This window comes from Lepidochelys kempii, chromosome 1 (genome assembly GCF_965140265.1).
Source record: "Lepidochelys kempii isolate rLepKem1 chromosome 1, rLepKem1.hap2, whole genome shotgun sequence".
NCBI classification, from domain to species: Eukaryota; Metazoa; Chordata; order Testudines; family Cheloniidae; genus Lepidochelys; species Lepidochelys kempii.
Window position 1 is genome coordinate 237,289,940 of NC_133256.1, and position 15,028 is coordinate 237,304,967.

General features: G+C 45.4%; 1 protein-coding gene across 4 annotated transcripts in view; it reads right to left on the bottom strand.

Moving 5' to 3' along the window:
• The window catches only part of DERA (deoxyribose-phosphate aldolase), a 91,354-nt gene extending 76,980 nt beyond the window's left edge, over positions 1–14,374 (bottom strand). The window contains exons 1-2 of one of the 4 annotated variants that reach the window (XM_073319088.1): positions 13,959–14,048; positions 5,876–5,952 (exon numbers count right to left, since the gene is read on the bottom strand). In XM_073319088.1, coding sequence (XP_073175189.1) covers positions 5,876–5,921 — 46 coding nt within the window. In that variant the 5' untranslated portion in view covers positions 5,922–5,952; positions 13,959–14,048. Of the gene's footprint in view, positions 1–5,875; positions 5,953–13,958 lie in introns of all 4 variants that reach the window. The other 3 variants (XM_073319078.1, XM_073319068.1, XM_073319107.1) reach the window with 3 other exon arrangements.
• Positions 14,375–15,028: the final 654 nt, after the last annotated feature.

Consider the following 15,028-nt stretch of genomic DNA (forward strand, 5'->3'; position numbering starts at 1 on the left):
AAGTGACACAATAGCAGTGAAGACAGCGCTGCAATGACCTCAGAGTGGGCTAATGAGCCGAGTACATACCCAGGGACCATGCAAGGCTTGTGTTACCCGCACTGCATGGTCTTCACTACTATTGTTATCTACACTAACTGGATTCAAGCATGTGTGTCAGCTGGCCTGCACACAGCTTTTTGCTGTGTAGACAAACCCTCAGGGGGTAAGAAGAAACTTCCCCCACGGGCAAGTTATTCCATTATTATCCACTTTGGAGTCTTTAGCAACTTCCTCCGATGCATCTGATACTGGGCATTCTTAGGGACATGATACTGTACTAGATGATCTAATCTGGTTATGGCAGTTCATATGGTCATAGTTAACCCATGGGTCAAAGCTACTGAGGAACTCTGGGTAACTTTCTCTGGGAGGGAGAATCACAGACATATATTTGAGGAAGTAACGAGCATGTTAACAGATATATTTGGTTTAAACAAAAGACACAACTGAGTCTGTGCCATTCGAGAGATGGCTGGACAACTGGGGAAAACCAACAATCCCATTAAGGGAGTCTTCTGTTAACTCATGTTTTCAGCTTTCCCATTCAATACCCCTTTAAAAAGTCATCTGCTCATTATCATTATTACTACAGCACCAAAAAAGCATGCTGGGTGCTTACCAGAACAAATAAAACAAGAGCCTAGATTTTTACAGATTACAATCCTGAGCGAAGCGATGCCTAAATACTTTTAAAAATCTGGACCAAAATCCCTGCCAAGAAGAATTTACAATCTAATATTAGACATGAGAGGGTAACAAAAAATTGTAAGGGATGTGGTGTGGAAGGACAAAGGTTATGGTAATAAGCAGGAGCAGATGGAGACTCCAATGCAGCACAGATCCTTTCTTCAAGCACACATCTCTATTAATTAAGAAGGGGGTGGAGAAGAAAAAACAAATAAATATGTATCAGCATAATCATCTCTAAATAGATTTTCAAAGTTTGCCATGTGGGATCTTACCAGACCTTTAAACATAAATGTCTTTAGTCAGAAAAAAAATCAGTCTCAATCCTAACTTTTGTCTATTAAAATTCAGAACATAACCATTATTTTAAAACAGAACTGTTTGCCTTGGATTTTTCCCCCCACTTTATGATTGAGCGAGTCTGGCTAGGGAAAACTATATTTAATTAGGCTCATTAACCTTGCAGTGTGAACACTCTTTTTTTTTTTCAAATAAGTCATCTGCTAGTCATCTGCATAGTCATGTGGCTTCAGGGATAAAAGCAATTAAAGCAGCTACATTACAGCTAATTAGCCAATATTCTGTAATCACTCTCTTAAAGTTTACTTTTTCCTCTGAAGACATCTGAAAACCTTCAAAACCGTAGTTAAAACTTTAACAGGAAAACCATTCCCTTTTGAATTGGCAACACAAATCCAATAATACTAAGCTATTCCTTCAGTAACAAATAAATTAAAAATCTGCTTCAATACATAACTTTATAAATACCCAAGCTACATAACCCACTCTTTTTTTAAATACAGATTTGCTCCTGACCAGAAGTTGGACTTTTATTTAATCCCTTTGAACAGCTAAATTGAATGCTTAAAAATTAAAATATTTTTTTAAAAGATAGTGTTTGCATATTTTAGTGGTAAAGTGAGAAATTCAACTAAGCATAGTCCAAATCCAGCCTCCCACACTCATTTACATAGGCCTAATGAGTTCAATAGAACTACAAATGTAAGTAAGAGCTCAAGGATCAAATCTCATAACGGAATGTGTTAAATTGGCTACCATTTGAGGTTTGATTTTTTGAGTTAGAAACTATGATCATATGTGATATTTTGGGTATCACCTAAACCGTAAGGGGTTCTGTCACTACATGCATTGTAACTCTGGGGGCCTATGTGCTGTGCAGTGGTTGTTCAAATTTCTGACACCAGCGTTACTTTGAACAGCAACAGAACCTAGTGAAAATGTCCCTGCAATGGTGACTGTCAGAGAGCATTTTCTAGAATTTATTGACATTGACGATACTACAAGAGCTGGTATGACAAATGTGCTTCTTAAAAAGCTGGAAGATACAGGAATTGCAATAGCTGACATGAGAGGTCAGGGCTATGATAATGGTGCCAACATGAGAGGAAAGAACAGAGGAGTACAGACACGGATCCGAGAGTTAAACTCTCAAACTTTTTTTGTCCCTTGCAGTTCTCATTCATTGAACTTGGTGATTCTGTTGCTGTTAAAAATGCACCATTAAAGTCATTTGTTCCGTATGGCTGTCAGGTGTGCAGTCCAGAATAAGAGAGTAATATCTTGCTGACTTCAGATCTGCCACAATCTTCTGTTTGACTTTTGTTGCCAGTAACTGTATGATCTCATTTTGAATTGTTTTTCTAAGGTACTGGTGGGTGTACATTTCTTGGGTGGTGACTATTCTTAGATGCTCCTGCAGTACAGCATCAAACTTAGCCATCAGCTCCACAATTTTAAGGAAGTTTCCATTGTTTGGCACATACAGCTGATCTGAAGTGCCACACAGTGCTATGTTTTGGGTAGCAAGCATTCTCACAATGGCAATGAGCCTTTTCAGAACTTTTTGCCAGTAAAGAGACTCTGATGTAATCTTCTCTTGATGCTGATCCTCTATGGTGGCCTTTAAACTTACTCTCATCTCAAGCTCTTTCAACCTATGGAATGCTCTCTGGTGATTTGCTGCCTTCTCATGGCATGACAGATTTCTAACCAGATTTTTCCAGTCCTTTGTTCCTGGAGAACCCAATGTAGCTGGAGCATTAGACTGGAAGAGTTTGCAACAAAAACAGTATGCAGCATTCTGGGGTTCTGAGTACATAAGCCATGGCCTAGCCACTTTGTCACCATTGGGGATTTCATGCCAGTAATGTGTTGGATGGAAACTTCTATTTTCATTGTCTTTAGGGAACATGAAGTTTTTCACTTGCTGTGGCCCATGCAGTACAAGGAAGTCCCTTAGGCTCCTGCTCAAATGGGTCCACAGTCCTGGATCATCTAGACTTAAGGAACTAAACTCAGCAGCAGCTGTTTCTTGCGCCTCCACCACACTCTTCTCTGATCTACACTTTTCTTCAGGAATGTGCATAGTTACATCCATTTGAGATGGAGATATGGACGCTGCAGTAGCTGCCAGGTCACGGGCACTCTGACTAACTGGAAGATCAGGCATCTCCTCACTACTCACATCCTCACTGGGAAGGCTCACCGTAAACATTTGTATCTCAGGAGAGCTCCTTCCTGCTTAGATAGAAAGAAAAGGAAGCTTTTCTTTCTTTTTCTGAATGCTGCCCCAGAAGGGTGTTTTCTTCTTTCTCTCATGACTGCTGTTCTGTACCAGCTATAGTGGCTCTCAACACTCCATTGAAGGGGACAAATAAGCCGGCTTGTAGCAGGGCCTGAGTGAGGGAAGATATCAGCCTCTTAAGGGCCTAACTGGCTCCTACTGCTTCAGTTGACTTCCCGTTCGCCTCAAGTGGGTTCAGGGAAGCAGCAGGAAACAGGAAGCTCCCTGAGAAGCTGGTGTGAATCAGTCCAGGCTCCTGGGGGTGCTAGAGAGGTACATAGAATCATAGAATATCAGGGTTGGAAGGGACCCCAGAAGGTCATCTAGTCCAACCCCCTGCTCAAAGCAGGACCAATTCCCAGTTAAATCATCCCAGCCAGGGCTTTGTCAAGCCTGACCTTAAAAACCTCTAAGGAAGGAGATTCTACCACCTCCCTAGGTAACGCATTCCAGTGTTTCACCACCCTTTTAGTGAAAAAGTTTTTCCTAATATCCAATCTAAACCTCCCCCACTGCAACTTGAGACCATTACTCCTCGTTCTGTCATCTACTACAATTGAGAACAGTCTAGAGCCATCCTCTTTGGAACCCCCTTTCAGGTAGTTGAAAGCAGCTATCAAATCCCCCCTCATTCTTCTCTTCTGCAGGCTAAACAATCCCAGCTCCCTCAGCCTCTCCTCATAACTCATGTGTTCCAGTCCCCTAATCATTTTTGTTGCCCTTCGCTGGACTCTCTCCAATTTATCCACATCCTTCTTGTAGTGTGGGGCCCAAAACTGGACACAGTACTCCAGATGAGGCCTCACCAATGTCGAATAGAGGGGAACGATCACGTCCCTCGATCTGCTCGCTATGCCCCTACTTATACATCCCAAAATGCCATTGGCCTTCTTGGCAACAAGGGCACACTGCTGACTCATATCCAGCTTCTCGTCCACTGTCACCCCTAGGTCCTTTTCCGCAGAACTGCTGCCTAGCCATTCGGTCCCTAGTCTGTAGCTGTGCATTGGGTTCTTCCGTCCTAAGTGCAGGACCCTGCACTTATCCTTATTGAACCTCATCAGATTTCTTTTGGCCCAATCCTCCAATTTGTCTAGGTCCTTCTGTATCCTATCCCTCCCCTCCAGCGTATCTACCACTCCTCCCAGTTTAGTATCATCCGCAAATTTGCTGAGAGTGCAATCCACACCATCCTCCAGATCATTTATGAAGATATTGAACAAAACCGGTCCCAGGACCGACCCTTGGGGCACTCCACTTGATACCGGCTGCCAACTAGATATAGAGCCATTGATCACTACCCGTTGAGCCCGACAATCTAGCCAGCTTTCTACCCACCTTGTAGTGCATTCATCCAGTCCATACTTCCTTAACTTGCTGACAAGAATACTGTGGGAGACCGTGTCAAAAGCTTTGCTAAAGTCAAGAAACAATACATCCACTGCTTTCCCTTCATCCACAGAACCAGTAATCTCATCATAAAAGGCGATTAGATTAGTCAGGCATGACCTTCCCTTGGTGAATCCATGCTGGCTGTTCCTGATCACTTTCCTCTCATGCAAGTGCTTCAGGATTGATTCTTTGAGGACCTGCTCCATGATTTTTCCAGGGACTGAAGTGAGGCTGACTGGCCTGTAGTTCCCAGGATCCTCCTTCTTCCCTTTTTTAAAGATTGGCACTACATTAGCCTTTTTCCAGTCATCCGGGACTTCCCCGGTTCGCCACGAGTTTTCATAAGAGGCTCCTCCTCCTCCTCTCTTTCCCTGCAGCTCCTGCTGCTTTCTGTTACTCCCTCTCACCTTTTCTCCTGCCTGTTATGTCTCTTGTGCCCTCCTTCCTCCAGCACTGCATTCCATCATCTCTGTGCATCTAGAGCAGGGAGAATCCATATGCACCAGCAGCAGACAGAATTTTATACACTCTGGGTCCTAGTGGCGCCCCCGCACAGTCTGGCACCTGAGGCGGCCGCCTCAGTTCGCCTCATGGTAAGGCCAGTCCTGCTTCCTTTCAGTTCAGCCTCCCTACTCCATCGGACCTCAACACCCTCAGTTCAGCCCCGCTCCCGGCAACCTCCCCCATCAGTTCAGCAGCTCCCACCTCACTCAGTTCAGCCCCCTCAGGCAACCTTCATAGGCAGTGCTCCCAGCCCATCTTAAAGTATAACATCCAGTCTTTAGGAATGGTTAATGTTTAATGCTTCAAAGAAAGACAAACAAATAAGTCCTGAATGAGAAACCGTAAGCCAGTTTCTACTCTGCTGTAACATTAGTTTAATAATCACAAGAAAACATTAATATTTAATATTTAAATCAAATGGCCAATCACAAAAAAATTTCAGTTTAATAATTAAGCCAATATAATGATATTTACATCCTTTGTAAAGCACTTTCACATCCACTAATGAAAATCACTATATCAAAGCTAGGTATTAATAATAATATTAAAACCAGGTTTATGCTCTCTTGAACAAGGATGCCACACTGCATTATATAAATGCCACTTTCCAACAGGCTAGATTTCACATGTAAATGGCTCAGAAATGCCAACTATAAAAATACATACCTTTCAAATAAACTAGATTATATTCCCGGTGGAAAAATCCATCCATCCATCCATCCTTCTACTCTCAGATTTCTGGGCTGAGGAAAATGGGCAGGGTTTTGTTTGTTTGTTTAACATTCAAGAATGCACTTTAATCATTGTAATTCTGAGGACACTGTTTTGCAAAGGCAGATAATGATGTAATAATGATGAGAGTACAGGATTGGTAGCCAGGTTTCCTGGGTTCTAGTCATAACTTTCCCACTGATTTGCTGCAGGATCTCTCACCCCCACATCCACCTGGGGCTAATCATTAGGCACCTAAGTTTGAAAACGTGGCCTAAAAGTACGGCACCTAAATAAGTCGCATATTTTTAAAAGGTGTTGAGCCCTAGCTGCCACATACTAATGCTCACGAGGGAAAGTTTATTTCTAGACGCAAGTCAGGCTCTACACAGACTAGCTGCATCTCTGGTTTTAAGCGTCTTTTTTATCTTCTGTCTGTAACGTGTGTTACAGGGTGTCCCTTCTTTCTCTGATGTGGCTACCTCGTATGAAAATCTCTCTGAGATGATTATGATAAACTTCCTGGTAGAAAGTCTGTATATCAGTTTGCTAAACCCACAGTGAAACCAAATGAGGCAAGAGGGGAATGCTAAAGGCATGCATTACAAAAGTAACTCCTCTAGGGAGAATGCTTTCCAGAAAAAGTCTATTTTATTCATCTGATACAGTCGTAGCCCGTGCCGCACCAAATCAGACCAATGGTCTATCAAATCCACTATCCTGTTTCCAGGAGTAGTCTATACCTGGTGCTTCAGAGGAAAGTGGTAAAACATGCAGACTAAGCACCTGGTCAGGGCATCTTTGGAAGCAGTGTGGGAGAGGACAGATTCCTTCTTCCCTGATGCCTGTGACAACCAGTTTATATATAAATACAGGAGATTTATTCCCCAATCTCAGCATGTATAGCTACAAATGGTGTAGACTGTAAAATTTTCTAGCCCTTTTCAAAATCTGCCTTCAGTACGTGACTCTCTTGTGGCAAGCAAATTTCACAGGCTGACTGTATTCTGTATGAAGTGGCATTTCCTTTTATCTGTTCCAACTGCACCTGCCCTTTGTTTTAATCAAGTAACTACCTTCTTCTAATATTATGGGACAGTGGGGGAGGGAGCGAGAAGATGGAATTAATGATTTTTTTTATACTTTACAGAAAATAGGAATGGAAAATTGCAATAAACAAAGGGTGATTATATAATATGGCATGAGTTGAGGACAACAGTGTCACTTTCATTTATGGAAAAGATAGGAGTGCTATACTCTTGGTATTTTATAAGACATTTTAGATGTACAAGTGGCACGTTTTAGCACAGAAGAGAAGAGAAAAGAAGAAATCAGATGGAATAATCTTTTAAAATTATTTGTAAATATATTTGACCACTAGGGGTCTACTAGTTTCAGAGTAACAGCCGTGTTAGTCTGTATTTGCAAAAAGAAAAGGAGTACTTGTGGCACCTTAGACCAATTTGAGCATAAGCTTTCGTGAGCTACAGCTCACTTCATCGGATGCATACTGTGGAAAATACAGAAGACGTCTTTATACACACAAACCATGAAAAAATGGGTGATTATCACAACAAAAGGTTTTTTCTCCCCCCACCCCACTCTCCTGCTGGTAATAGCTTATGTAAAGTGATCACTCTCCTTACAATGTGTATGATAATCAAGGTGGGCCATTTCCAGCACAAATCCAGGATTTAAAAAGAACGTGGGGGTGGGGGGTAGGAAAAAACAAGGGGAAATAGGTTACCTTGCATAATGACTTAGCCACTCCCAGTCTCTATTCAAGCCTAAGTTAAGTGTATCCAATTTGCAAATGAATTCCAATTCAGCAGTCTCTTGCTGGAGTCTGGATTTGAAGTTTTTCTGTTGTAATATCGCAACTTTCATGTCTGTAATCGCATGACCAGAGAGATTGAAGTGTTCTCCAACTGGTTTATGAATGTTATAATTCTTGACATCTGATTTGTGTCTAGTAGAAAACTTGAATCACCATCCAAATTGTGTGCAGTAAGCATTGCCGGGTAGGCATTAGGAAACTGCTTTGCACTGCCATTGAAAGGACATTAGCACAAACTAGCTAAGCCCTTAGAATACCTGCTGAGCCCTCCCATTTTGCATGGGTCTAGGAGAAAAGGTTTGTAACACGGGCAGCTGCCATCAGAGCAAAGCCATGAAACTGGCAGAAATGTGGACGTTCAAAGTGTCTTTTTTTTATGCTTTGACTTTGATATGAAAAACTTTCAGGTCATCCGACCAAAATCTCTCTCTGCATTCCCCAGCATAAATATGCCATTGACAGTTAAATCACTGCCTCTTGAGAATCCACTGGTGTCCTCAGATGCTTGTTTGCATGCTCTGTCCAAACAATGCCCTTTATTTTAAATAAAAAGAAAAGGAGGACTTGTGGCACCTTAGAGACTAACCAATTTATTTGAGCATAAGCTTTCGTGAGCTACAGCTCACTTCATCGGATGCATATGAAGTGAGCTGTAGCTCACGAAAGCTTATGCTCAAATAAATTGGTTAGTCTCTAAGGTGCCACAAGTACTCCTTTTCTTTTTGCGAATACAGACTAACACGGCTGTTACTCTGAAACCTGTCTTTATTTTAAATGACTCTTTCTGCTTGAAGTTTATTGTACATCTAAAGAATTAATACATATAGGACCTAAGCAATCCAAAAATATTTAAAACAGCAGCACTCCAAAGTTTTCAAAAAGAGCATTTGATTTTTAAAAAAATATATTTTATTTGTGCCCAATTTGGAAAACCTTGGGCATGTTTTTTTTAGAAATGCTGAGCACCCATAAGTCCAACAGAAGTTAATGGGAGCTGCAGGTGCTCAGAAAATCTGACCCTGGGTGTCTCAGATTTGGTTCCCAAACACCTTAACATTTGGGACACAGTATCTGTCGCTGCACAAGGAAGGTTTTACCTACCTAAAAAAAACAGTCCAGAAATATTACTATTCTTTAAGAAATGGATTTAAAACATTCTTCCAATATGCAGGCAGGAATACCTCTAACATTATTTTACATTTTAAATGGACCTTTAGCCTGATGGATCCCACAGTGCTTTCCATACTATAATCTTGCACTCAAAATAAGTCCAGGAGAAGAGCTGTTTGGGAGAGGGAAAACAATTAATTTCAGAAGGGAATACTTGCTATAGAAATGTTTTGAACACACTTGAATGTGAATTATAGAGAATGAGTGGTAATAATAAATGTATATAGTACTTTTCTGCTGTAGATTTCAAAGTACTTTACAAATCATTATTTTTGAGTTTTGTTGTAGAAGCTAGAGACCAATGTATAGAATGACTTGACCAAGGTTATGCAGCAAGTCATGAACTCAGCCAGAAATAAAAACCTGGTGCCCCTGAGTTAGTCCCATAACCTATCCACCAGACAATACTACCTCCCTTATATTCACTTAGACATGTGGATCTATTTGAGGACAATTTACTGAGAGGGATACAACCTGCTTTGCCTGATAATATTATAGGATTCTACATAAACACTTCACAGTGAACCACATAGGTGATCACTATATAAGATGTGTACATTAAAGTAAGTGTTTAAAAAAAACACATGCAATCTGCATGAATAAGGTTTGCACATACCCTCCAGTACGATGGTATGAGTCAAACACTGAACATTATCATACATATTCCAGCAAAAAGATGTCTTTCAGATAGGGATACTTAAGAGTAATTCTCCTGTAACTTCAAGTTACCACAGATCATACACTAGATCAGTGGTTCTCAACTAGGGGTACACGTGTGTACCCCTCTGAGTACACAGAGATCTTCCCGGGGGTACATCCACTCATCTAGATATTTGCCTAGTTTTGCAACAGGCTACATAAAATGCACTAGCAAATTCAGTACAAACTAAAATTTCATACAGACAATGACTTGTTTATACTGCTCTATATACTATACACTGAAACGTAAGTACAATATTTATATTCCAACTGATTTATAATTATGTGGTAAAAAGGAGACAGTAAGCAATTTTTCAGTAATAGTATGCTGTGACACTTTTGTATTTTTATGTCTGATTTTAAGCAAGTAGTTTTTAAGTGAGGTGCAACTTGGGGGTATACAAGCCAAATCAGACTCCTGAAAGGGGTATAGTAGTCTGGAAAGGTTGAGAGCCGCTGCACTATATCACAGTCACTCAGCAGCTTACTTGTAGGACATGCAACATTTCAAAGAGATGGAAATAAAAGATGTCCTGTTGGTTAAAGATAATGTAATGGAGGGCAAAAAAAACCCCGCAAAAACCCAGTAATCTTGTGGGGAAACTCAAAATCAGTCCCTCCGGCGGGGGGGGATGGAGGGAAATAATTGCTTTTACTCCAGGAAAGAAAAAGGAATGTACAGAGCAAGGTGAATCCCTTGATTCAATGAGAATGCAATGAGTAGAAAAACATCCCATTCTCTCACTACCCAGTAAGGATGGTGCAAGGAACAGAGAAAACATTGATTCGGTCAGAACCCTAGAGTCACAAAACAATCAGGGCAGGGAGTCCTGCCATGTTTTTGTGGCACTCGTGGCGTGTACCTAAAGCTGTTTGGAATAGCAGTGGTGACAACTCCTGAAATGTTTTTATAAATCTTGCCCTATTGAGGTATTACTTAGAGCCTCGGGTTCTGGAGACAGGTGATTACAAGTGAATCTCAGCATTCCTTTAACAACAACAAAATATATTTCTAGCCCTCATGGTTATGCAGAAAAGCTTGACAATGTGACCCTTGATTAGCATAAAGGCTAAAGAACAAGGAAAATAAGAATAACCGAAATTTTTATGGCTTATGATTTTTTAAGCCAATCTCATGATGTTGGGGGCCTTGACTCAGGATATTTGAAATTTTGTGGTTGTCACTACTGAAACAGTGTGAAAATCTGATTTATAAACACATCCCTGGATTATAAACCAGGTTTGGAATCAGCCCCTTCATACTGCTTTACTAGTCTCTAGTTGTGAGCAGTTACACCCTTGCACTGTTGTTCTCACAAATGTTTATGGACAGCGAATTTTGGGCCCAGACCCCATATTTGTTTAATCAAGAAAATAATCTGTTTCAGAAGAAAGCAGTTCATAAAAGTAAGGTCAACCCTTGCGAAAAAAGAAAAATACTACGTGGCACAGACTAATCACTAAGTCCAAAGAGCAAACTCCAAATATTTAATCATCAAAACCTTGAATGATCCCATAGGTTGAAATATGCTCATAAAAGCTACTCAACAATTTTCATAATACAAAAATTCCTTTAAAACTGTGATCTCTTCTCAGAATTCACCAGCAGGAGAATTCATCATATAAACTGTTAGCAAGTCATAGTTCAAACAGATAGAGCCGACCCCAAGATGACAATTCCATAGCTCGACAACTTTGGAGCTTTGGAGCAAAAAGAAAAACTTTCAAACGGTTTCAGGGAATTGAAACTGGGAGTGTGTAAGATATACCCCAGGCCAGTACCCTAACCACCCAGCTAGAGAGAGCCTCTCTTTCTCTGCCCTTCCTGATGAAAGTTTTGTGGAAATTGGCATGTTCCCACCTTGATACTAATTATTCTGGAGGGATCCACATGTCATGTTGTTGGGTCACAGCTGGCCCACTAACCTCTCTGTAGCTGCAGCCCATGAGGCATAGGTCTACCAGCAACAACAAAACTTGGAGTCCCTTTATTACTTCTGCACACACATCCCTTCCCTGAAGGTTCAGGCAGGGATGAAAGTAACTTAAAGGACTTGCCAGTACTCTGGAGTCCTGAGGATCGGACCGGGCCTCAACTGGAAGAAGCGTGGCCTCTACCAAAAGAGGCAGGGCCTTTAAATTCTGGGGCCCTTTAAATTGGGATTTAAAGACCTGGTGCTAGGGCTGTGGTAGCAGCAGCTGGGAGCGCCGGACCCTTTAAATCACCCCCTGAGCTCCTAGTTGCAGAGGTGGCTGGGAGCCCTGGGGCTCGGGGGCAATTTAAAGGGGGCGATTTAAAGGGCCCGGGGCTCTAGCTGCCGCAGTGGAGCCCCAGGCCCTTTAAATAGCCGCCAGAGCCCCAGGGGCCAAGCAGCAGGGCCCGGGGCTCCGGCTGCTGCTACCCTCCAGGGCCCTTTAAATTGTCCCCGGAGCCCTGCTGCCAGAGCCCTGGGGTAGCGGTGGTGGGGCTCCAGCGGCTATTTAAAAGGCCCAAGTGGTAGAGGCAGCAGGAGCCCCGGACCCTTTAAATAGCCGCCAGAGTCCCACTGCCACTACCCCAGGACTCCGGCAGGCTCTGGTGGCTATTTAAAGGGCCTGGAGCTCCCACTGCCTCTACCGCCCCAGGCCCTTTAAATCATCCCCGGAGCCCTGGGGTAGCAGCAGCCGGGCTACAGCAGCGATTTACAGGGCCTGGGGCGGTAGCGGCAGCAGGAGCCTTGGGTCCTTTAAATCACCACCCGAGCCCCACTGCCACTACCCCAGGGCTCCAGCAGCGATTTAAAGGGCCCGGGGCTCCAGCCACTGCTGGGAGTCCCAAGCCCTTTAAATTGCCACCTGAGGAAACTGGTCCGCCCCAGTATGGCACACCGGCTCTTGTCGGCGGGGGTGGCAGGTTTGTAGAAATTTTGGTGGTGCCCAGAATCTGCCCCTGCCCAAACTCTGCCTCCCCCCCCAAACTCAACCCCCCACCTGCCCAAGGCTTTGGGAGGGAGTTTGGGTGGGGGAAGAGGTCTGGGGTGCAGGCCCTGGGCTGGGGCAGGGGATTGGGGTGCAGGCTCTGGGAGGGAGTTTGGGGATGGGATGGGAGGAGGTGCAGGGGGGGTGCAGGTTCTGGGAGGGAGTTTAGGGATGGGATGGGGTGCAGAGGTGAGAGCTGTGGGTGAGGCTGGGGATGGGTGTGGCTAGGGATGAGGGGTTTGGGGTGTGGAAGGGGGCTCAGGCAGAGGCTTAGGGTGTGGGGAAGATGAGGGCTCTGGCTGGGGCTGGAGATGGGGGGTTTGAGGTGTTGGAGAGGCTCAGGGCTAGAGCAGAGGGTTGGGGTGTGGGGGGATGAGGGCTCTGGCTGGGGGAATGGGCTCTGGGGTGGGGTGGGGCAGGGCTGGGGATGAGTTTTGGGTGCAGGCAGGCTGCCCCAGGACTGGAGCCAGAGAGGAGGACTCCTCCCAGCCCTCTCCCCACCAGCAACAGCGAGCTCTGGGATAGGGGCCCCCCTCTCCCCCCTGGCAGCACACTCACCCCCACCACTGTCACTGCATGTGCTCCTAAGGCCCCTCTCAGGTCCAGGAATCTCCCTTGCCTCCCCTGTGGTGGGTGCCTTGCGGGGGGGGGGGGGGGTGTTTTGCCATCACATGTGCACCTTGTCCCCTGCTGCTGCCTCTCACTGTAGCCTCTCTGAGGGTGGGTGGGGGATGGGGCTGCCCCTTGCCCAGCATAGGGCAGGAGCAGTGACTGCAGGCAGGGGGGGCAGCTGTTCTGGTGGAGGGTCCCGCCGGAAAATGAAAGGGTCTGAGGGGGAAGGGCAAGGTAAGGGCAGCCTGCCCTGGCTCTAGTGACTGAGGGGCGCTAGGACCCTGCAGCAGCAGTTGATGCAGGGAGGCAGCATGGAGCTGCAGGGGAGACACAGGGAGGCTCTGCCCCAGGACCCCCGGGGAGGCGCGTGCAAGGGGCAGCAAGGGGGGGGGGGCAGGAGACACTCGGGGAGGGGGGGGGGGAGCAGGTGGGACCAGCGCGGGAGACCTGGCCCTGAACATTGGTGGAGCCGGGCCCACGAGCCCTCAATATTGCTGGAGCCAGGAGCCCACATAGCTCGCCTCTGCTGCTTGCTCTGGGCTCAGGCAGGGTTTGAGGTGGGTACGATCCCTAGCGCCCCAGTAAGCGCTGCTGACAGTTTCACCTCCACTGGGGGGGGGGGGGGCCGGGCGGGCTGTCCCCTTGGCACCTGAACGCCGGGCAATGTCTCCACTCTCTCCGTGTGCCTGCTGCAGGCCCCCACCCCGCCCTCCACTGCACGTGCCGGCTACTCAGTGGGGCAGATCAGCTGCTGTCCCTTACCCAGCTCTGTGCCCGGGTTTCTAGCCGACATCAGCAGCAGCAGCGGCGGGCCCCGCTCCGACCCCTCGCTGCCCGCGGGCCAAAGCAGCAGGCTTGAGCGCGGGACTTCCTGGGTACGCCCCTGCTGCGCCCTGCGCTTCCTCCCCTCACACGGCGGGCAGGAAACAGGGCTCCGGGGCCAGGCTGGGAGGGGCCAGCTGCGCCTTCCCACCAAGCTCAGATCAGACCCTTTCTGCTCGGAAGGAGAGTCTGGGGAACTCGCGCCCCCCAGTAATAATCCATCCTTCCATTGCTGTCTGCAGGCAGGGACAGCCCCCGTTAGCTCCTTCCCCATGTCCATTACGCACTCGTGCGTTGCTGTCGCCACTAGAGACACCCACGGCATCTTCCCCACATGCACAAGCATCCATTGCTGTACATGCCTCCGGGGACACAAGCCACTGCCCCGGCATGATTATGCACTCATACCTTGCACTCTCCAGCCGGGGGATGCTGACCGGCTCCCTCAGCGGGTGAAACCGTGAATTGCTGTCTGCTGGTAGGGAATGCTGGCGCCTGTTTAAAGAGCATAAGTGCTCTGGTAAAGGCAACACCATCTTATGCTTCTTTTGGGGAAAGGCATTGTATAGGGCGTGGGTAGTTTTAGTTAAACCACTAGAGCAGTGGTTCCCAAACTTTAACAACCTGTGAACCCCTTTCACTAAAATGTCAAGGCACGCGAACCCCCTCCTAAAAATGACTATTTCCAGGGATTTTCTCCTTTACCTGAGTATAAATTACAAAAGCAGTGAGTGATCTTGGAAATATAAAATATGTTTTTATGACATGCTTATTACACACTATTTATTATTATTTATCATTATAGTATTTTTATTACATGATGAAAATGGCAGCACTCTTCCAAGATCTCACTTTTGTAGCTTGTATCACTTTGAATAAGCCTGTTAGAAGACAAGGCTCCTATGTTTCATCAAGGAGTATCAGATATGAAACAGCATGAAGGTATTTAAGAAGCCAACTCAGAGTTCCTCCTGCACAAGCCTTCAGGTCTTGAGCAGTCCAGGCAAACA